This window comes from Pristiophorus japonicus, chromosome 8 (assembly GCF_044704955.1).
Source record: "Pristiophorus japonicus isolate sPriJap1 chromosome 8, sPriJap1.hap1, whole genome shotgun sequence".
In the NCBI taxonomy this organism is placed as follows: Eukaryota; Metazoa; Chordata; class Chondrichthyes; family Pristiophoridae; genus Pristiophorus; species Pristiophorus japonicus.
Window position 1 is genome coordinate 191,386,692 of NC_091984.1, and position 17,698 is coordinate 191,404,389.

The 17,698-nt window shown below is 44.7% G+C and overlaps 1 protein-coding gene across 1 annotated transcript in view; it reads right to left on the minus strand.

The window, feature by feature from the left end:
• Positions 1 to 1,392: 1,392 nt before the first annotated feature.
• ksr2 (kinase suppressor of ras 2) overlaps positions 1,393 to 17,698 on the minus strand; it is a 587,663-nt gene continuing 571,357 nt past the window's right edge. The window contains exons 18-20 of the mRNA XM_070887700.1: positions 16,745 to 16,876; positions 8,667 to 8,796; positions 1,393 to 3,004 (exon numbers count right to left, since the gene is read on the minus strand). Coding sequence (XP_070743801.1) covers positions 2,843 to 3,004; positions 8,667 to 8,796; positions 16,745 to 16,876 — 424 coding nt within the window. The 3' untranslated portion in view covers positions 1,393 to 2,842. The remainder of the gene's footprint in view (positions 3,005 to 8,666; positions 8,797 to 16,744; positions 16,877 to 17,698) is intronic.

A 17,698-nucleotide genomic window follows, 5' to 3' on the forward strand; every position in this document is an offset into this window, starting at 1 on the left:
TGACCAGAAACTTAACTGGACCAGCCACCTAAATACTGTGGTTACAAGAGCAGGTCAGAGATTGAATATTCTGCAGCGAGTGACTCCCCTCTTTACTCCCAAAGCCTTTCCACCATCTACATGGCACAGGTCATGAGTGTGATGGAATACTCTCCACTTGGCTGAATGGGTGCAACTCCAACAGCACTCAAGAAGCTCTACACCATGCAGAACAAAGCAGGCCACTTGATTGGCACTCCATCCACTACCTTAAACATTCACTCCCTCCACACTGGCGCACCGTGGCTGCAGTGTGTACCACCTATAAGATGCACTGCAGAAACTCACTAAGGCTTCTTCGACGGCACCTCCCAAACCCACGACCTCCACCATCTAGAAGGAGAAGGGCAGCAGGTGCCTGTGAACACAAACACCTCCAAGTTACCCTCCGAATCACACACCATCATGACTTGGAAATATATCGTCATTCCTTCATCGTCGCTGGATCAAAATCCTGGAACTAATTACCTAACAGCACTGTAGGAGTATCTTCACCACATGACTGCAGCGGTTCAAGAAGATGGCTCACCACCACCTTCTCAAGGGCAATTAGGGATGGGCAATATAAGCTGGCCTTGCTAGCGACACCCACAGCTCATGATTGAATAAAAAAAACTTCATGGAAATGACATCATCTTGTGCAAGGAATGATTTTCCAAATGCATGCTATCAGCTTGGCTCAGTGACAGCACTCTTGCCTCTGAGTCAGAAGGTGTTGGGTTCATGCCCAGTACCGATTCGAGACCTTAATCTCGGCTGACAATTGAGTGCAGTGCTAAGAGAGTGCTGCATTGTTGGAGGGGTCATCTTTCAGATCAGATGTTCAACCAAGGCCCTATCTGCCCGCACCAATGATTCAGCTGAATGTAAAAAATCTCAAGGCACTATTCAAAGAAGAGTTCTCCTGATGTCCTGGCAAACATCCAACACCAATAGTCATTTTGAATTTGCTGAGTTTTTTTTAAACTTGCTGTGTGCCACAATTGCTTATACAATAACTATGACTGCACTTCAAAAGTAATGCAGTGAGTATAAAGTACATTGGTGCGTCCTGAGGACATGGCAAGATACTATATAAATGCAAGTTCCCTCTTCATCAACAGAAGCTTCCTAGTGTGCATTCAGAAGCTCAACCCGATAATGGAATAGAATTGATAAAATTACAGTGCAAGATACTAACACGAGCACAACACCTCTTTTTGATGGAACTATAGTGAGCTTCACCATATGACCATGCTTCAGAGTACTGGTATCAATCACATCTAGAGTCAAATTTCAATTATCAAAAGAAAAAAATCCATTAAACTACAAAAAAACCATCCAAACACTAAGATGCTTTAATAAAGTTAAACACGTAGGAAAAGTACATAAAAATACCTCAGAAATAAAGAAAAACTTGTGCCTCTGAAATGCCACACAGCATGAGAATGTGATTTTGCTGGTATACTGAATGAATCATCACAAAGAACTACAGAACCAAAGTATCTATGGCAGAGATTAATAGTTAAAGTATTGACTGAGTTTTATGAAAAGGTTATGTACTTTATTTTGTTTGCATTAAAAAAAAGTTGACATAAAAAATTTGCTCATTTCAGGGCAGCAGTTGGCACAATCAGGTGGCAATGAGGGCATGCAGTACCAGGTGGGACAACAGTTGCCGGGGGGGGGGGGTCGCAGCAGGAGATGGGGCATGAACCTGTAGTCAATGGGGCAATAAAATAATGTGGAGGAAGATATTAGTAACTGAGATCAGCTGTTCTTTTGTAGTTTCTCTTCCAGAGATTGGCAAAATAAAGGTTCAACACAGCAGAATCCTATTACAGGGGATAGGGCAGAACGGACACGAAAGTTGCTGATAAGAGTGTAAGCTCATTAAAAGGGTAGGAATGAGAAAAGTCCATACAGCCCATCTAGCTTGCCTTATTTTTGGGTCCACGATCAGGACCTGTAGCGACCATTTTCATCTCCTGCCTTGGTACCAAATCCATGTATAACAGGATTGAATATACATGCCATTACTGATCAATTAAGGAGCACAATGTGCAGTTTGTAGCGATTTTCTATTATTAGGATTGCCTGTACCATCAAAACCTGATAAGATTACATTGTTGATATAAATCACTTTATATCACACATCTTAAAGGTATTATCTTATTCACAGTCACCATGATACAATAGAGGACATCATAATGGATCACACATTTTTCTGGGTCACAGCAGCAATCTGTCCCAGTGATATGGTCTTATCAGGTTTCCACAGCGTGTGATTTAGACCACTTTTCCTAATTATGTTTTACCCATTTTGAGAGACCATCTGAGCAGTTGGAACTTTCCTCATTTGCAGATAGACACAAAGCAGGCACAGGATCATGCAAGTCTTATTTTTTGGCAACCACGTCACTCAATTTATTCATGAGGATTTTTGTTTAGAACTCAATTGGCCTTTTCTCCAAGTGCCTCTCCTGTGCCTGCCTAGGTACAGAACTCAAAGTTAGAGGAATCCCATCAACCAAACCAAGTGATATTTCCACGCTCCGCACTCTTCAGCCTTGGCACTTGGAGCTGTGGCTACCAAAAGAGTGTGCTAAATTGTGCCTGCTGCTGTTGTGGATTTTATTCGGTTAAGACTGAGGTTTAAAACACTCACTTGGAGTTTCAGTTTATGATTCCCAACTTGTGCATCCTTGGATGATTGATCTGATTTGTCCAGCAATCGTTTGAAACACTAAAGCAAATCGCTAACCCAATGTAATGCATGAAACGCAGGACTGCATCCAAAATCCGACAATGTGTATCTGGACTTTCACACATTGGAGCTAAGGGAAACGTACTCAGCTGACTTCCAGAAATGTCCAGGGTGGGAGAGGCGGCGGTTTCGCTTGGGCAGTTTCTCAAGCAGCTCCACGATCTTGGAGAAACTGGGACGCTCTTCCTGCTCATAGGCCCAGCAGAAAAGCAGGATATCCTGAAATCAATCAGAAGCAGATGCACTGAGACTAAAATAAAATTAATTGCCGTATAATGCATTTATTTTTTTCACCTGCTCACAGACCAAAAGCTCACACATTCCATCACAGGTTTTAAAGTAGGAACATAGCTAAATTGGCCGCATAAGAGAAACTCAAATGATTTATACTAGGGTTCTGTAGAGCACAAGTGTGAGATATCAAATGTTTTATCATCAATACAAAAACGGTATTGTTGGAAGTTAAACATTATGGGCCTGAAATTGCGGCCTCTCCGGGTGCCCATAGACGCCCCGCAAGTTCTGAGTTTAGGCGTGCACTATGCATGCGCCTAAATTTCTTTTGACAGATTGCACACATCTCCGGGAGAAGGGCCTTCGTGGGCAGAGATTTGGGCTGTTTGCCCAACTCATGCCCATCGAGTGTCCTTAAAACTCTTAAGCCCCATTACCCCATTAAATGTTATCAATATTTTTTATATTAAAAGCCCTGTCCATGAAGGTAAGTTTATTTTTACCCCTATTAAAACATAATTAAAAAATTGCACATTTTTTTTTGATCTAAAACATTTAATTAAATTCAATTTCAGTGAATTTTAAATAGTTGAAATGTTTTTCTTCTTTATTTAAAATCTTTGTGTTTTTGGGGGTATCCCCATTCATAGAAATGGTGATCTCCGTACAAACGTTGCCATATCCTTTCCCTGAGAAATGTTTCTCAGTTGGTGAGAAAGGTTATATAGTGATGGTAAGCCGTACCAAAAGAATTAAAGGTGCGAAAGTTCATTAATACTGTCCTCAAGGAGACAGACTTAGCAAGACAGCCACAAAGATCAGGAGAAATTGCGCATTTCAAGTAAATGCAGTTGTAACTTTTGAGCTTCCTGACAGATCCAAGTCATATGTGGGCATGAAAAAGAGGAGTGAGATAAAAGGTTGTAATTGGGTGGGGTGGGGGCGTTGAAGAAGTAGGCTTTGGGTCAAGCTGCATTGTTTTTACAGCATGCAAGTCCAACTTAAGCATTGGCTGTATTAATCATTAAAAGGTTGCTCGAAAGATAATGTTACCTTCAGCAAACACAGATGAATAATAGTACTAATACAGATGTGTGCACTGACTGTACTCTTTAGATGTACCTGGTTTAGTACCTGCATGTCTTATTCTACCATGCCTTTTTATATGATCAATAAGGTCAATCAGAAAAATAAAGTATTAGCAGTATTTTCAAATATGAATTACAAAAAATAATAGTCATTAAAAAGAGTGTACTGCAGATTATTTTGCACCTTTCCCTAACTATTTGAATCTATGTGGGTAGGTAGGTGAACTATTTCAAAGTTTTGCTCTTGCAGTTTCGAATTAATCACCAGAAGAACTGGAGAGTAGAGGTCCAATTTTCCTTAGCTCCATTCAATACATCTCCAAGATTTCGTAATAAGGTGGATGAATTAACTGCGCAGGCAGCGATTAACGAATATGATATAATTGGGATTACGGAGATACGGCTCCAGGGTAACCAAGGCTGGGAACTCAACATCCAGGGGTATTCAATATTCAGGAACATAGACAGAAAGGAAAAGGAGGTGGGGTAGCGTTGCTGGTTAAAGAGGAAATTAACTCAATAGTGAGGAAGGACATTAGCTTGGATGATGTGGAATCTGTATGGGTAGAGCTGCGGAATACCAAAGAGCAGAAAACGCTAGTGGAAGTTGTGTACAGACCACCAAACAATAGTAGTGAGGTTGGGGACAGCATCAAACAAGAAATTAGGGATGCGTGCAATAAAGGTACAGCAGTTATCATGGGTGACTTTAATCTACATATAGATTGGGCTAACCAAACTGGTAGCAGTACGGTGGAGGAGGATTTTCTGGAGTGTATTAGGGATGGTTTTCCAGACTAATATGTCGAGGAACCAATTGGAGGGCTGGGTGATGTGTCATATAGAAACATGGAAACATAGAAAATAGGTGCAGGAGTAGGCTATTCGGACCTTCGAGCCTGCACCACCATTCAATAAGATCACGACTAATCATTCCCTCAGTATCCCTTTCCTGCTTTCTCTCCATACCCCTTGATCCTCTTAGCCGTATGGGCCATATCTAACTCCCTCTTGAATATATCCAATGAACTGGCATCAACAACTCTCTGTGGCAGGGAATTCCACAGGTTAACAACTCTCTGAGTGAAGAAGTTTCTCATCATCTCAGTCCTAAATGGCCTACCCCTTATCCTAAGACTGTGTCCCTTGGTTCTGGACTTCCCCAACATCGGGAACATTCTACCCGCATCTAACCTGTCCCGTCCCGTCAGAATCTTATATGTTTCTATGAGATCCCCTCTCATCCTTCTAAACTCCAATGTATAAAGGCCCAGTTAATCCAGTCTCTCCTCATATGTCAGTCCTGCCATCCCGGGAATCAGTCTGGTGAACTGCACTCCCTCTAACAAGAATGTCCTTCCTCAGATTAGGAGACCAAAACTGAACTCAATATTCCAGGTGAGGCCTCACAAAGGCCCTGTACAACTGCCTTTGTACAGACTTCCCTGCTCCTATAATCAAATCCCCTAACTATGAAGGCCAACATACCATTTGACTTCTTCTGCTGTACCTGTATGCCAACTTTCAATGACTGATGAACCATGACACCCAGGTCTCGTCGCACCTCTCCTTTTCCTAATCTGCCGCCATTCAGATAATATTCTGTCTTCGCGTTTTTGTCCCCAAAATGGATAACCTCACATTTATCTACATTATACTGCATCTGCCATGCATTTTCCCACTCACCTAACCTGTCTAAGTCACCCTGCAGCCTCCTAGTGTTCCCCTCACAGCTCACACCACCACCCAGTTTTGTGTCATCTGCAAACTTGGAGATATTACACTCAATTCCTTCATCCAAATCATTGATGTATATTGTAAAGAGCTGGGGTCCCAGTACTGAGCCCTGCGGCACTCCACTAGTCACTGCCTGCCATTCTGAAAAGGATCCGTTTACCCCGACTCTCTGCTTGCTGTCTGCCAAACAGTTCTCTATCCACGTCAGTACATTACCCCCAATAGCATGTGCTTTGATTTTGCACACCAATCTCTTGTGTGGGACCTTGTCAAAAGCCTTTTGAAAGTCCAAATACACCACATCCACTGGTTCTCCCTTGTCCACTCTACTAGTTACATCCTCAAAAAATTCCAGAAGATTTGTCAAGCATGATTTCCTCTTTAATGATAAAGGACTAATTAGCAATCTTGTTGTGCGAGGCCCCTTGGGGCAGAGTGACCATAATATGGTAGAATTCTTTATTAAGCTGGAGAGTGACACAGTTAATTCAGAGACTCGGGTCCTGAACTTAAGGAAAGGTAACTTCGATGGTATGAGACGTGAATTGACTAGAATAAACTGGCGAATGATATTTAAAGGGTTGATGGTGGATAGGCAATAGCAAACATTTAAAGATCACATGGATGAACTTCAACAATTGTACATCCCTGTCTGGAGTCAAAAATAACACAGGGAAAGTGGCTCAACCGTGGCTAACAAGGGAAATTAGGGATAGTGTTAAATCCAAGGAAGAGGCATATAAATTGGCCAGAAAAAGCAACAAACCTGAGGACTGGGATAAATTTAGAATTCGGCAGAGGAGGATAAAGGGTTTAATTTGGAGCGGGGAAATAGAGTATGAGAGGAAGCTTGTTGGGAACATAAAAACTGACTGCAAAAGCTTCTATAGATATGTGAAGAGAAAAAGATTAGTGAAGACAAACGTAGGTCCCTTGCAGTCAGAATCAGGTGAATTTATAATGGGGAACAAAGAAATAGCAGACCAATTGAACAAATACTTTGGTTCTGTCTTCACGAAGGAAGACACAAATAACGTTCCGGAAATACTAGGGGACCGAGGGTCTAGCAAGAAGGAGGAATTGAAGGAAATCCTTATTAGTCAGGAAATTGTGTTCGGGAAATTGATGAGATTGAAGGTCGATAAATCCCCAGGGCCTGATAGTCTGCATCCCAGAGTACTTAAGGAAGTGACCCTAGAAATAGTAGATACATTGGTGATCATTTTCCAACAGTCTATCGACTCTGGATCAGTTCTTATGGACTGGAGGGTAGCTAATGTAACACCACTTTTTTAAAAAGGAGGGAGAGAGAAAATGGGGAATTATAGACCGGTTAGCCTGACATCAGTAGTGAGGAAAATGTTGGAATCAATTATTAAAGATGAAATAGCAGCACATTTGGAAAGCAGTGACAGGATCGGTCCAAGTCAGCATGGATTTATGAAAGGGAAATCATGCTTGACAAATCTTCTAGAATTTTTTGAGGATGTAACGAGTAGAGTGGACAAGGGAGAACCAGTGGATGTGGTGTATTTGGACTTTCAAAAGGCTTTTGACAAGGTCCCACACAAGAGACTGGTGTGCAAAATTAAAGCACATGGTATTGAGGGTAATATATTGACGTGGATAGAGAACTGGTTGGCAGTCAGGAAGCAGAGAGTCGGGATAAATGGGTCCTTTTCAGAATGGCAGGTAGTGGGGTGCCGCAGGACTCAGTGCTGGGACCCCAGCTATTTACAATATGCATCAATGATTTAGATGAGGGAATTGAGAGTAATATCACCAAGTTTGCAGATGGCACTAAGCTGGGTGATGGTGTGAGCTGTGAGGAGGATGCTAAAAAGCTGCAGGGTGACTTGGACAGGTTAGGTGAGTGGGCAAATGCATGGCAGATGCACTATAATGTGGATAAATGTGAGGCGCAACGAGACCTTGGTGTCATAGTACATCAGTCATTGAAGGTTGGCATGTAGGTGTAACAGGCGGTGAAGAAGGCAAATGGTATGTTGGCCTTCATAGCTAGGGGATTTGAGTATAGGAGCAGGGAAGTCTTACTGCAGCTGTACAGGGCCTTGGTGAAGCCTCACCTGGAATATTGTGTTCTGTTTTGGTCTCGTAATTTGAGGATGGATGTTCTTACTATTGAGGGAGTGCAGCGAAGGTTCACCAGACTGATTCCCGGGATGGCAGGACTGACATATGAGGAGAGACTGGATCGATTGGGCCTGTATTCACTGCAGTTTAGAAGAATGAGAGGGGATCTCATAGAAACATATAAAATTCTGACGGAACTGGACAGGTTAGATGCAGGAAGAATATTCCCGATGTTGGGGGAGTCCAGAACCAGGGGTCACAGTCTAAGGATAAGGGGTTAGCCGAGATGAGGAGAAACTTCTTCACTCAGAGAGTTGTTAACCTGTGGCGTTCTCTACCGCAGAGAGTTGTTGATGCCAGTTTGTTAGATATATTCAAGAGGGAGTTAGATATGGCCCTTACTGCTAAAGGGATCAAGGAGTATGGAGAGAAAGCAGGAAAGGGGTACTGAGGTGAATGATCAGCCATGATCTTACTGAATGGTGGTGCAGGCTCTATGTTTCTAAGATAGTCTGGCTGAATTTGGAAACTCAGCATGTAGAGAAAATGGAGAAGATAATCCCACGTCTTACTGCTGGCGGCATAGTGTATAAATGTTTCGGTGCTAATTTATAAAGGAAAATTCTCTAATTACAAGTAAACTGGAGGTATGTTGTAAAATTACTTTGTAGTACTTTAAGGTTACTGAATACTTTTAGATAACCAATGGTTGTGTGATTTCTACATACCGAAATCTCCTTTCCCACGCCAATTTGACTTAGACTAGGCTTCATGCCTCGCCCGGCTTGCCATATTATCGCATCTGTTGGCTGATTCTTGAAAGGCCACTCACGTGCATGCAACTCATACCATATGGTTCTGTCACAAAATGTAATAAATGTATTTAGCCCAACAGTAGTGTGTTTTCAAAACATTTGTACAGATGTAGAATTGCAATAGGCTTGAAGTAGTAAGCTACACACAAAAATATTTCACAAGAATGGCTTGATTGCACTTCATTTATTCCCACAAGGTAGGAACAGAAACCCCCCAAATCTCTACTTGAAGCTTTGTAATGGGCTTCAGCAGGAGAAATGAGAAAGACTAAGAGGATGAAATTTGGGAGCGCCCCATTTGGGGCGGCAACTTTTAAAAGTAGAAAAAATTTGCGCCAGGCGCTAATCTTGTTCTACTTTAAAAAAATTCAGGGGGTAGCACTCCAGGAACCAAGTGAAGCACTAAATCAGGTGCTCCACTTCCTTCCTGGAGCACAAGAGGTAGAAAACTGGATGGTAAGTTGACCAGTGCTGTACACTGGGCCGTGCAGCACTGCTGCGTTGAAAGGCTTCTTCTCCCCTTCAAGGGAATGGCCAAAATAATAACTTACCTTCTCCCAGACAGCAGCCGTGATCTGGCCCGATCAGCCCGATGCGCTGAAGCAGAGCGCCGAGCTGATCGATCGCGGGCAAAGAGCGGCAACAAATCTGAAAGAGAGCAGTTAAATTTTTTTTAACTTATCTCGGTCACCATGCCTTTAATCATCGCCCCCGAAATGCCCAGCCTCCCGATGTTGCGATCTCTGGGAGAAGGAGATCAGGGCGCAATGGTGTACCGCCGCCACAAATGGCAGGAGTTGATGTTATCACCACGCCCGGTCGGTATCTGGTTAGCGCCTGTTATCGCCACCGGAGACGATAACGTGAGGCACTAAGGAGACCAATTTCTAGGCCTAAATTAAAACCTTGGTGCAATAAGTTGCTTGTAACATCTAAAACTTTTCTGACTATGCAATGTATGGTTTATATGGTCAGGAATCTGCTTGGTACTGTTACAATTTTAGTACATTTATATTCATGGAAATAAAATATATTCTATGAATTGAATTTGTTGGAATTTAAAATAAAATCAATAAGGAACTACAATTCAATCATTTTCATTGCTATTGCAACTTCCAATATTTTAATACTTTACACAGTATGGTAATACATTTTATGGTGCTGCTTTCTATTTACTATTTCATTGGTACTTCAATAACTTGAAATCTATAACTTGCAATCTGGAAACCATAACAGGAATTTTTCAGTATATTTTTGGTTTATAAAAATAAAAGACTTTGGGCTGGATTTTCGGCTTTACCAATTTCCGGGCGCTAATCGCGGCAAGGCAGTCCCGATACTACCTGAAAAAGTTTGCGCCTTTGACTGGAAATTTCAGCAAAAAATGAGGATCCATGATCGGGGGCATTAAATCAGATGTTACAAAACGGACTTTGCGCACCCGAGCCGAAAATCACGGCAGTTAAAGAGGCGGTCATTTGCACATGCTCAGTCGCGTTTCTGTTTTCCCGGGCGCAAATGTTATTTCAGTGCGTGGCAACTTCCTCTGCACATGCACAGATGACCCGCCCGACTTCTGGCACTTCTGCAGAGATGGAGTAGCAGGAGGCCAGACAGCGTGCAAGGCGTTTCTCAATGGAGGCTGCTGAGGCCTTAGTCCACGAAGTGGAGAGGAGATGAACATCACTCCATCCAGTTGGGGGGTGGGAGACTGCTGCCAACAATTTTCAAACGGATATGGCGTGAAATTGCCCAGGAGGTGTTGCAGTGGACACGGTTGCCAGAACTGGCACCCAATGCCACAAAAGTTCAATGATCTTACCAGGCTCATCAGGGTGAGTACCCTTCATATTTATGTATGCCTACTATCCTTCCAACATGAATGTCAGACACTATATGGAGTCTTTGATGGATCTGCCCACTCTCAAACTCTTGCAGCCTTTGGTGCGGGTTTCGCAATGCATCAGAAAGCTGATGGCTGACTTCTCCAGCCATTGCCTCTTAATTAAGCATGCACATAATCTCTTTTTCCCTAATTATTGAGAACCTTCCTCGCAATACACTCCCACTGCTGATATGGGTTTCATAAAGATCACCTGCAGCCCCATGTTACGTCCCTCTCACCTCCTACCAATCGCTCATAAAGCTCGTGCAACATCCACACAGATTGAAGTTAGGGCATTTGCATATCCACACAGTCTCAGCTATTCAACTATGGTCGGCATATGTGGCACAACAGGAGGTACACCCTTTCTGAACCCTTCCTATTTTTCTCATTGCAGGCTAGGCTGTCACACAACAAGCGTGGGTAGTGCCGGACAGACGGAGTCCGCCTCAGATCCTGGACTTAACAGATGTGGAGGAACAGGTGTCTGCCCTCATTGGACTTTTAGCTCGGACAATTGCCGGGGGCGATGCTGAGCCCCCTTCGGGTAGTGAGGGTATATAAATGGATTGTGCAACTGCTCTGATTTAATTGAGATGTATTATGAAGTGGCATGGACCCTTCACATATACATGTGAATGTGCAATGCCACCTTCCTGCTCTCACCCTGCCCCCACCCCTTCTGCTAACCACACGTCTGTTGTTTTCTGCTTGCAGAAGAACAGCCACATTCGTGACAGGCATCCAGGGAGCCATCGACATCTGGCCCTTGGGGAGATGATGAGGCATGCGAGGAAACTGCAGTGCCTGAGCCGCAGAGCCCACCAGTTGGCCCGTCGCAACAAAGTACATCTGGGTTCGAGCCCAATTTCCCTGGCTTTGAGTCATCAGAGGCTCCTGGCCCCAGTCGCCTACAGCAATGCGCAGCAAGAGGGGAATCTCAGAGGCCAGCTCTCTGGAGGGTGAGGCGGCAAAGTAGGTCTGCTCAACAAGAGGCAGACGTGGAATTGGACTTGTGGAAATGTCCAGGGAAAACACAGGCATGCACCGTGAGCTCATGGGTCAGATCCCAGAAAGCATCGACAAAATTTCTGCGACTGTTGCGGAGGCAGCACCACAAATTGTCAGTGTAACTCAGGACTCCAGCAAGGCCATCATTGCCCACTCACAGAGGCAGGTGGCCTTCAGCAGCAATAGCGGCGTTTCAGAGTGTGTGGCGTGTACCATTGATCATGTTGCAGCATTGATCAAATCGCAGGCACAAGTAACACTGCAGCTTGATGATGTGATGCGGTCGATGACTGGTGCCATCCTCTCTGTGTTCCTCACTCTCCAATGGGTAAGGGATGGTGCCGAAGCAGGCCAGCAAGTTGTGGAGACACATCGTGCTCCGGATGTTTAGGCCCAGTCTTGTTGGAGTCTCAGTGGCTCCCAGGAAATGGAAGGTGCTGTCTTTCCTCAGGATGACAGTATTCTGGCTCCCACCACTGACTCTCTAACCATGCACCCTACACGGTATACACCCAAGCCACCAGTGACTGATTCCACCGATGATGACGTACAGCAGTCCGCAGCCGGGCCTTGCAGGCCCAGAGCTGGTCCAGGGCGTCATCATACGCCGTCTACACTGTCTGTCCCCTAACACAGCAGCCCTCAAGCAGCCTGGCTGTAGGCACTGAGGCCTCATTGAGGAGGAGCCGCAGGCATGGGAGTGGGATGAAGGGAAGGAAGGGAAATCTCAGGCCAAATCCCACTAGGGGTTGGACAGCCTTCTGCAGATGCCTTGTTATTTTATGAGAATGCCTGTATATATTTGTTTTTTAATAATGCAATTGTTGTTAAGTAACTGGCAGTAGGATGCTGTTTATTCTATTGCTTGGTTATGATGGTTTATTGTGTTGTTTGGTTTTGTTAGGGGTGTATTATTTGTAAGTAATGTCACTTTGATCATTTGCAGTTGAAGTCGTTTGTATCATTCAAAAGCTCAGCGTAGATGTGCCTGTTTGGAGGCACATAGCATGGCCAGCATTAGATGCATCCCTCAGCTTCCTCCATTCAACCAAACCAGCCCATTATGAGCTGGCGACATGCGGCTCTTGCTCCAGCCTCCCCCGTGGATGGGGTGGCTGTGAAATCGGGGCCTCGCCAGGCTCCCCTTCGTCATCCTCCTCCTCCTCCTGAGCTGGGCCTGCAATCCCCACTGGCAATGCCTGGCCCCTCATGATGGCCAAATTGTGTAGCCTGCAGCACACCACAATGAATTCGGAGACTTGTTGAGGGAAGTATTGAAGGCTACCTCCAGAAAGGTCCAGGCATCGGAAGCGCTGCTTGAGCACCCCAATTGTCTGTTGGATGATGTTGCGGGTGGCTGCATGGCTCTCACTGTAGCGCTGCTCGGCTTCTGTGGTGGGGTTGCAGAACGGGGGTCATGAGCCAGGTGGCTAGGCTGTATCATTTGTCCCTAATCATCCAGCCCTTCCCTTTGCCGCTGAAACATTCGTGAGACACTGCTCTCATGCAAGATGAAAGCATTATGGGCGCTCCCTGGATAGCGGGCATTCACAGCGAGGATGTGTGTGGTCGCATACCAGTTGGACGTTTAGGGAGTGATATCCCTTTCGGTTTCTGAATACCTCTGTGTTATCCAATCGTGCTTGCAAGGCCATGTGTGCACAGTCAGTGGCTCCTTGAACCCTTGGGAAGCCTGCAATTCTGCCAAACCCACCTGCCCTCTCATTCTGTCTGTCCCTGCTCATTGGAAACTTTATGAAGTCCATTCTGTGGGTGTATAGAGCTTTTGTGACTTGGCAAATGCAGTGATGTGTAACATATTGAGAGATGCTGCATATGTGCCCTGTTGCTACCTGGAAGGATCGGTTGGCATAGAAGGCCAGCGCTACAGCCACCTTCACTGCGATGGGCAGCGCAGTTGTGTTGGCGCTGGAAGGCTGTAGGTCTGCCTGTAGAAGATGGCATATCTCTGTCAGAACTTGCTTTCGGAAGTGCAGCCTTCTCACACACTGCTCCTCAGAGAGTTGGAGGTATGAATGTTGCTTCCTCTAATCCCGTTGGGGGTAAGGCCTCCTGCTCAGATCGGCCTCTCCTCATCCGTAGCCCTTCTTCTAGCTTGAAGCCACCTGCCAATAGCAATTAGCATGATACGCTGGCGAACTAGTAATGTCCCCATTAAATTCTCTCACTGACCTTGTAAGGACACTGTAATTGCAGAAAAAACAGCCGTTTGCAAATTGGAGCTTCACGCAGCGTGCAATGTAGGATCCTCCTCCCTCTTTTTAAATACGCTGCCAAAAGCTCCTGCTGCACCCTGGGAATACCGCTTTTTCAGACGGTTCCAGCGGCGGACGTTAAATGAGGCGTAAGGGCTGAATTTTCCATCCAGGGCACAAGCGCAGTGTTGTACGACGATTGAAGTAATGATCTCAGTCAAACTGGAGGGTGGGGCGGTATGTTTTTGCACCGCCACAAATCAGGCGCCTAATTTACCGGCCAGGCGCTAAAATCTGGACGCCAAGCGTTATGCCCAGAAACACCATTTACCGCCCCTCCTGGCCGCAAACAGAGGCACAAAAGAACGGAAAATCCAGCCCTTTAACTGAAACTTAAAATATAAAATTCACATCACATTATTAATTGAAAATCAACGTAAAGGCTTGATTCAATGCAGTCAAAGTATGGAATAGGCAATCCATGTAATGTCTGGTATAATTAATCTTACAAATATGTACCAATATACTGTTTGCATTTTTTTAATAGACTAATCACTTGTCCTATAAAAGATTTTTTAAAGATGGTAAAACTCACTCTAGTTTCTTCCCTTCCCCAATTTCTTGCATTGAACACTATCCGCAGTCTATATTTATGCAACAAATGCTTTTGGAAGAAATTGCTTGGTACTGTAACATTTTTTGGTAAATTTACATTCAGGGAGATAATACCTGAGTTTACACAGATCTCCACAGTGGTAAAATCTAAAGTGACATGTACAGCGGTGCCCAAGCTGTGCCAGTAACACGTTGTAACATACTGTAATTCCTTTCTTGTTCTGTACATTCATTAAGGTTTTCGTGTTCAGAGTATTTTAGGTAGATGGATCAAATTTTCCGCAGTTTTCAGTAACTGTATAGGGCAAGTACTGGATGAGCAGACAACAAGGGTTTCATTTTAATGTATTGAATGCCACCTCATCAAAATAGGAATCAGTGCTGCTCCCTTTCAATGGGCCCAAGTTTCCACAAGAAAAAAAACGGGCGCCCCTCCGAGCTGGGCGCCTGTTTTTCGCGCCTAAAACGGCGCCTAAAAAAATCCTCGGTAGTCTCCACCGACTTACAGGTCCTGTGGCACTCGGCGCAGCCGGCACGAGCTGTGGGGGGGCGGAGCCAGGTCCCTGCGCTGAAAACAGTGCCGGGACCTCTGCACATGCGCGCTACAGTCGGCACGCAAGTGCAGTAGCTCCAGGCGCCGAACTGTGTGGGAGGGGCCCGAAGCACGCAGCCCCTAGCCCTGGCCCAATGGCCTCACTGGGGCTGCGTGAATGAGGCTCCTCCCACGGCCAGCTCCTGCTCCCCGCCCGACCAGACCCTACCCGACCCCCGCTCCAGACCCGACACCCGAGACCCGCTCCCCCCCCCCCCCCGCCCCGACACCCAAGACCCGCTCCCCCCCCCACCCGCCCCGACCCGACACCCGCTCTCCCCCCCCCCCCCCCGCCCCGACCCGACACCCGCTCCCCCCCCCCCCCGCCCCGACCCGACCCGAGACCCGCTCTCCCCCGCCCCGACAGAGACCCGAGACCCGCTCTCCCCCCCCCTCCGACCCGACCCGACCCGAGGCCCGCTCCCCCCCCCGACCCGACACCCGCTCCCTCCCGACACCCGCTCCCCCGACCCCCCCTCCCCTCAACCCCCCTCCCCTCTCTCTCTCTCTCTCCCTCCCTCTCTCCCCTCTCTCCCTCCCTCCCCCTCTCTCTCTCTCTCTCTCTCTCCCTCCCTCGCTCAGCGGCAGGAACAGCTGCAGAATTCTCCCTGGCTGAAGCACTTTCACAGGTAGGAAGATGGTTTATTTAATCTTTTCTTGGCTTATAAATGTTTATTCAGGTTGGATTTATTTGTATAATATTTGTAGAAGTATAAATAAGGATTTATTGTCAAATTTAATGAGTTCCCTTCCCCCCCACCTCGTTCTGGACGCCTAATTTGTAATCTGCGCCTGATTTTTTAATGTGTAGAACAGGTTTTTTCAGTTCTACAAAAATCTTCACTGGCGCCATTCTACTTTAGTTTGGAGTACATTTTCACTGTGGAAACTTTCAAATCAGGCGTCAGTGGCCGGACACGCCCCCTTTTGAAGAAAAAATTCTGTTCTAAACTAGAACTGTTCTACCTGACTAGAACTGCAGAAAAAAAAATGTGGAGAATTGCGATTTCTAAAATAGTCCGTTCTCCACCAGTTGCTCCTAAAAATCAGGCGCGAATCATGTGGAAACTTGGGCCCAATCTCTTAGACATAACCGGCTATAAAAAAAATAATTATGCTCTGCATACAGAACTCAGTTCTGGTTGCTCCTTACTTACTTTTATAACAACATTATTACATAATCGCCAAGAGTGATGTCACAAAGTTTAAGAGAAATTCTATAAGTTGCTAAAGAAGAGGAATACTTGCATCTGTTGCTGTGATACCTGGGGCAGCCAATGATGGCAGAAAATCTTGTAAATGAACGAATGCAAATGGCTTTAGATAAACTTATCTCTGTGGACTAAGAGATCCATTATGCTTCAAAATATTTAAATCCTTTTTCCTAATTTCTGTTACTATTTTAAAATAGACTTCAATAACTTTGGGCAATTATCATTGCAAGTAAACTATGGAAGTAATTTTTGTCTTCCTTGCCCATTGTAGAAAATTATAATTAATGGAAATGAAAATTGGACAGTTTCTGCAATAGGAAGCTGATCCACAATGATAGTTTTATACATGGGTGGCACATTCAAAATCTACCCCTATGTTTCTATATAATGTTTTGATCAATTTATTATTTATTTTTTAAAACCACAGTGCTTATCTTCTGATTCAGCAGTGAACTAACCCAAATGCAAATACATCTGATTGCTTGGAGAACGGGAGTTTGTCTTCATCTGTAGAGGGAGAGAGTTGTTGTATGATTTCAGGAGCCAGATGACATAACCAACCATTAGGAATCCTCATTTCACTCTCTCTCCTAGAGAATAAAACACATGAAAAATTCATACAATTAGTGGCGGGGGAAAAGAATCATCAGTTTCGGCTTCTGTTCTAAATATTGCATTTGCTAACTAATCACAAATTGTCTGCATAAAACAACTGTGCAAGGAGAAAGAAGCATGGAAGTAATGATTTTGATAGTTAAAACATAAATTGAGTGGTCTGTAAGTAGATTTGTATTGTATCTAATTATGTTGCTGTAATACACAGGTATACATAGCTTCTATTATTGCTCAACATTGCTGAAACTGCATCTAGAAATCAAATTAACAGAAACTGTAGCTAGACATCTCTGGGAATGAGTGTGAAACATTTGTAGGCACAAGAAAATCTGATTGAATGTTGAATTATGGCCCCTTGTTATTGGATCATGCAAATAGGCACTGATGGCTTTGGTACAAAACTTCATGGCATAGAGCATCCCATTGACTAGTCTGTTGGTGGGAGGGTAACTGCCAATACAGCATTTGTTATATGCCATTGACGAACATCAAAGCATAAGAACATAAAAAATAGCAGGAGTAGGCTATTCAGCCCCTCGAACTTGCTCTGCCATTCAATAAGATCATGATTAATCTTCAACCTCAACTCCACTTTCCTGCACTATCCCCATAGCCTTTGATTTCCTTAATATCTAAAAATCTATCGATCTCTGTCTTGAATATACTCAACAACTGAGCCTGCACAATCCCCTTTGGTAGAGAATTCCAAAGATTCACCACCCTCCGAGTGAAGAAATTCTCCTCATATCAATCCTAAATAGCCGACCCCTTATTCTAAGACTGTGACCCCTGATTTT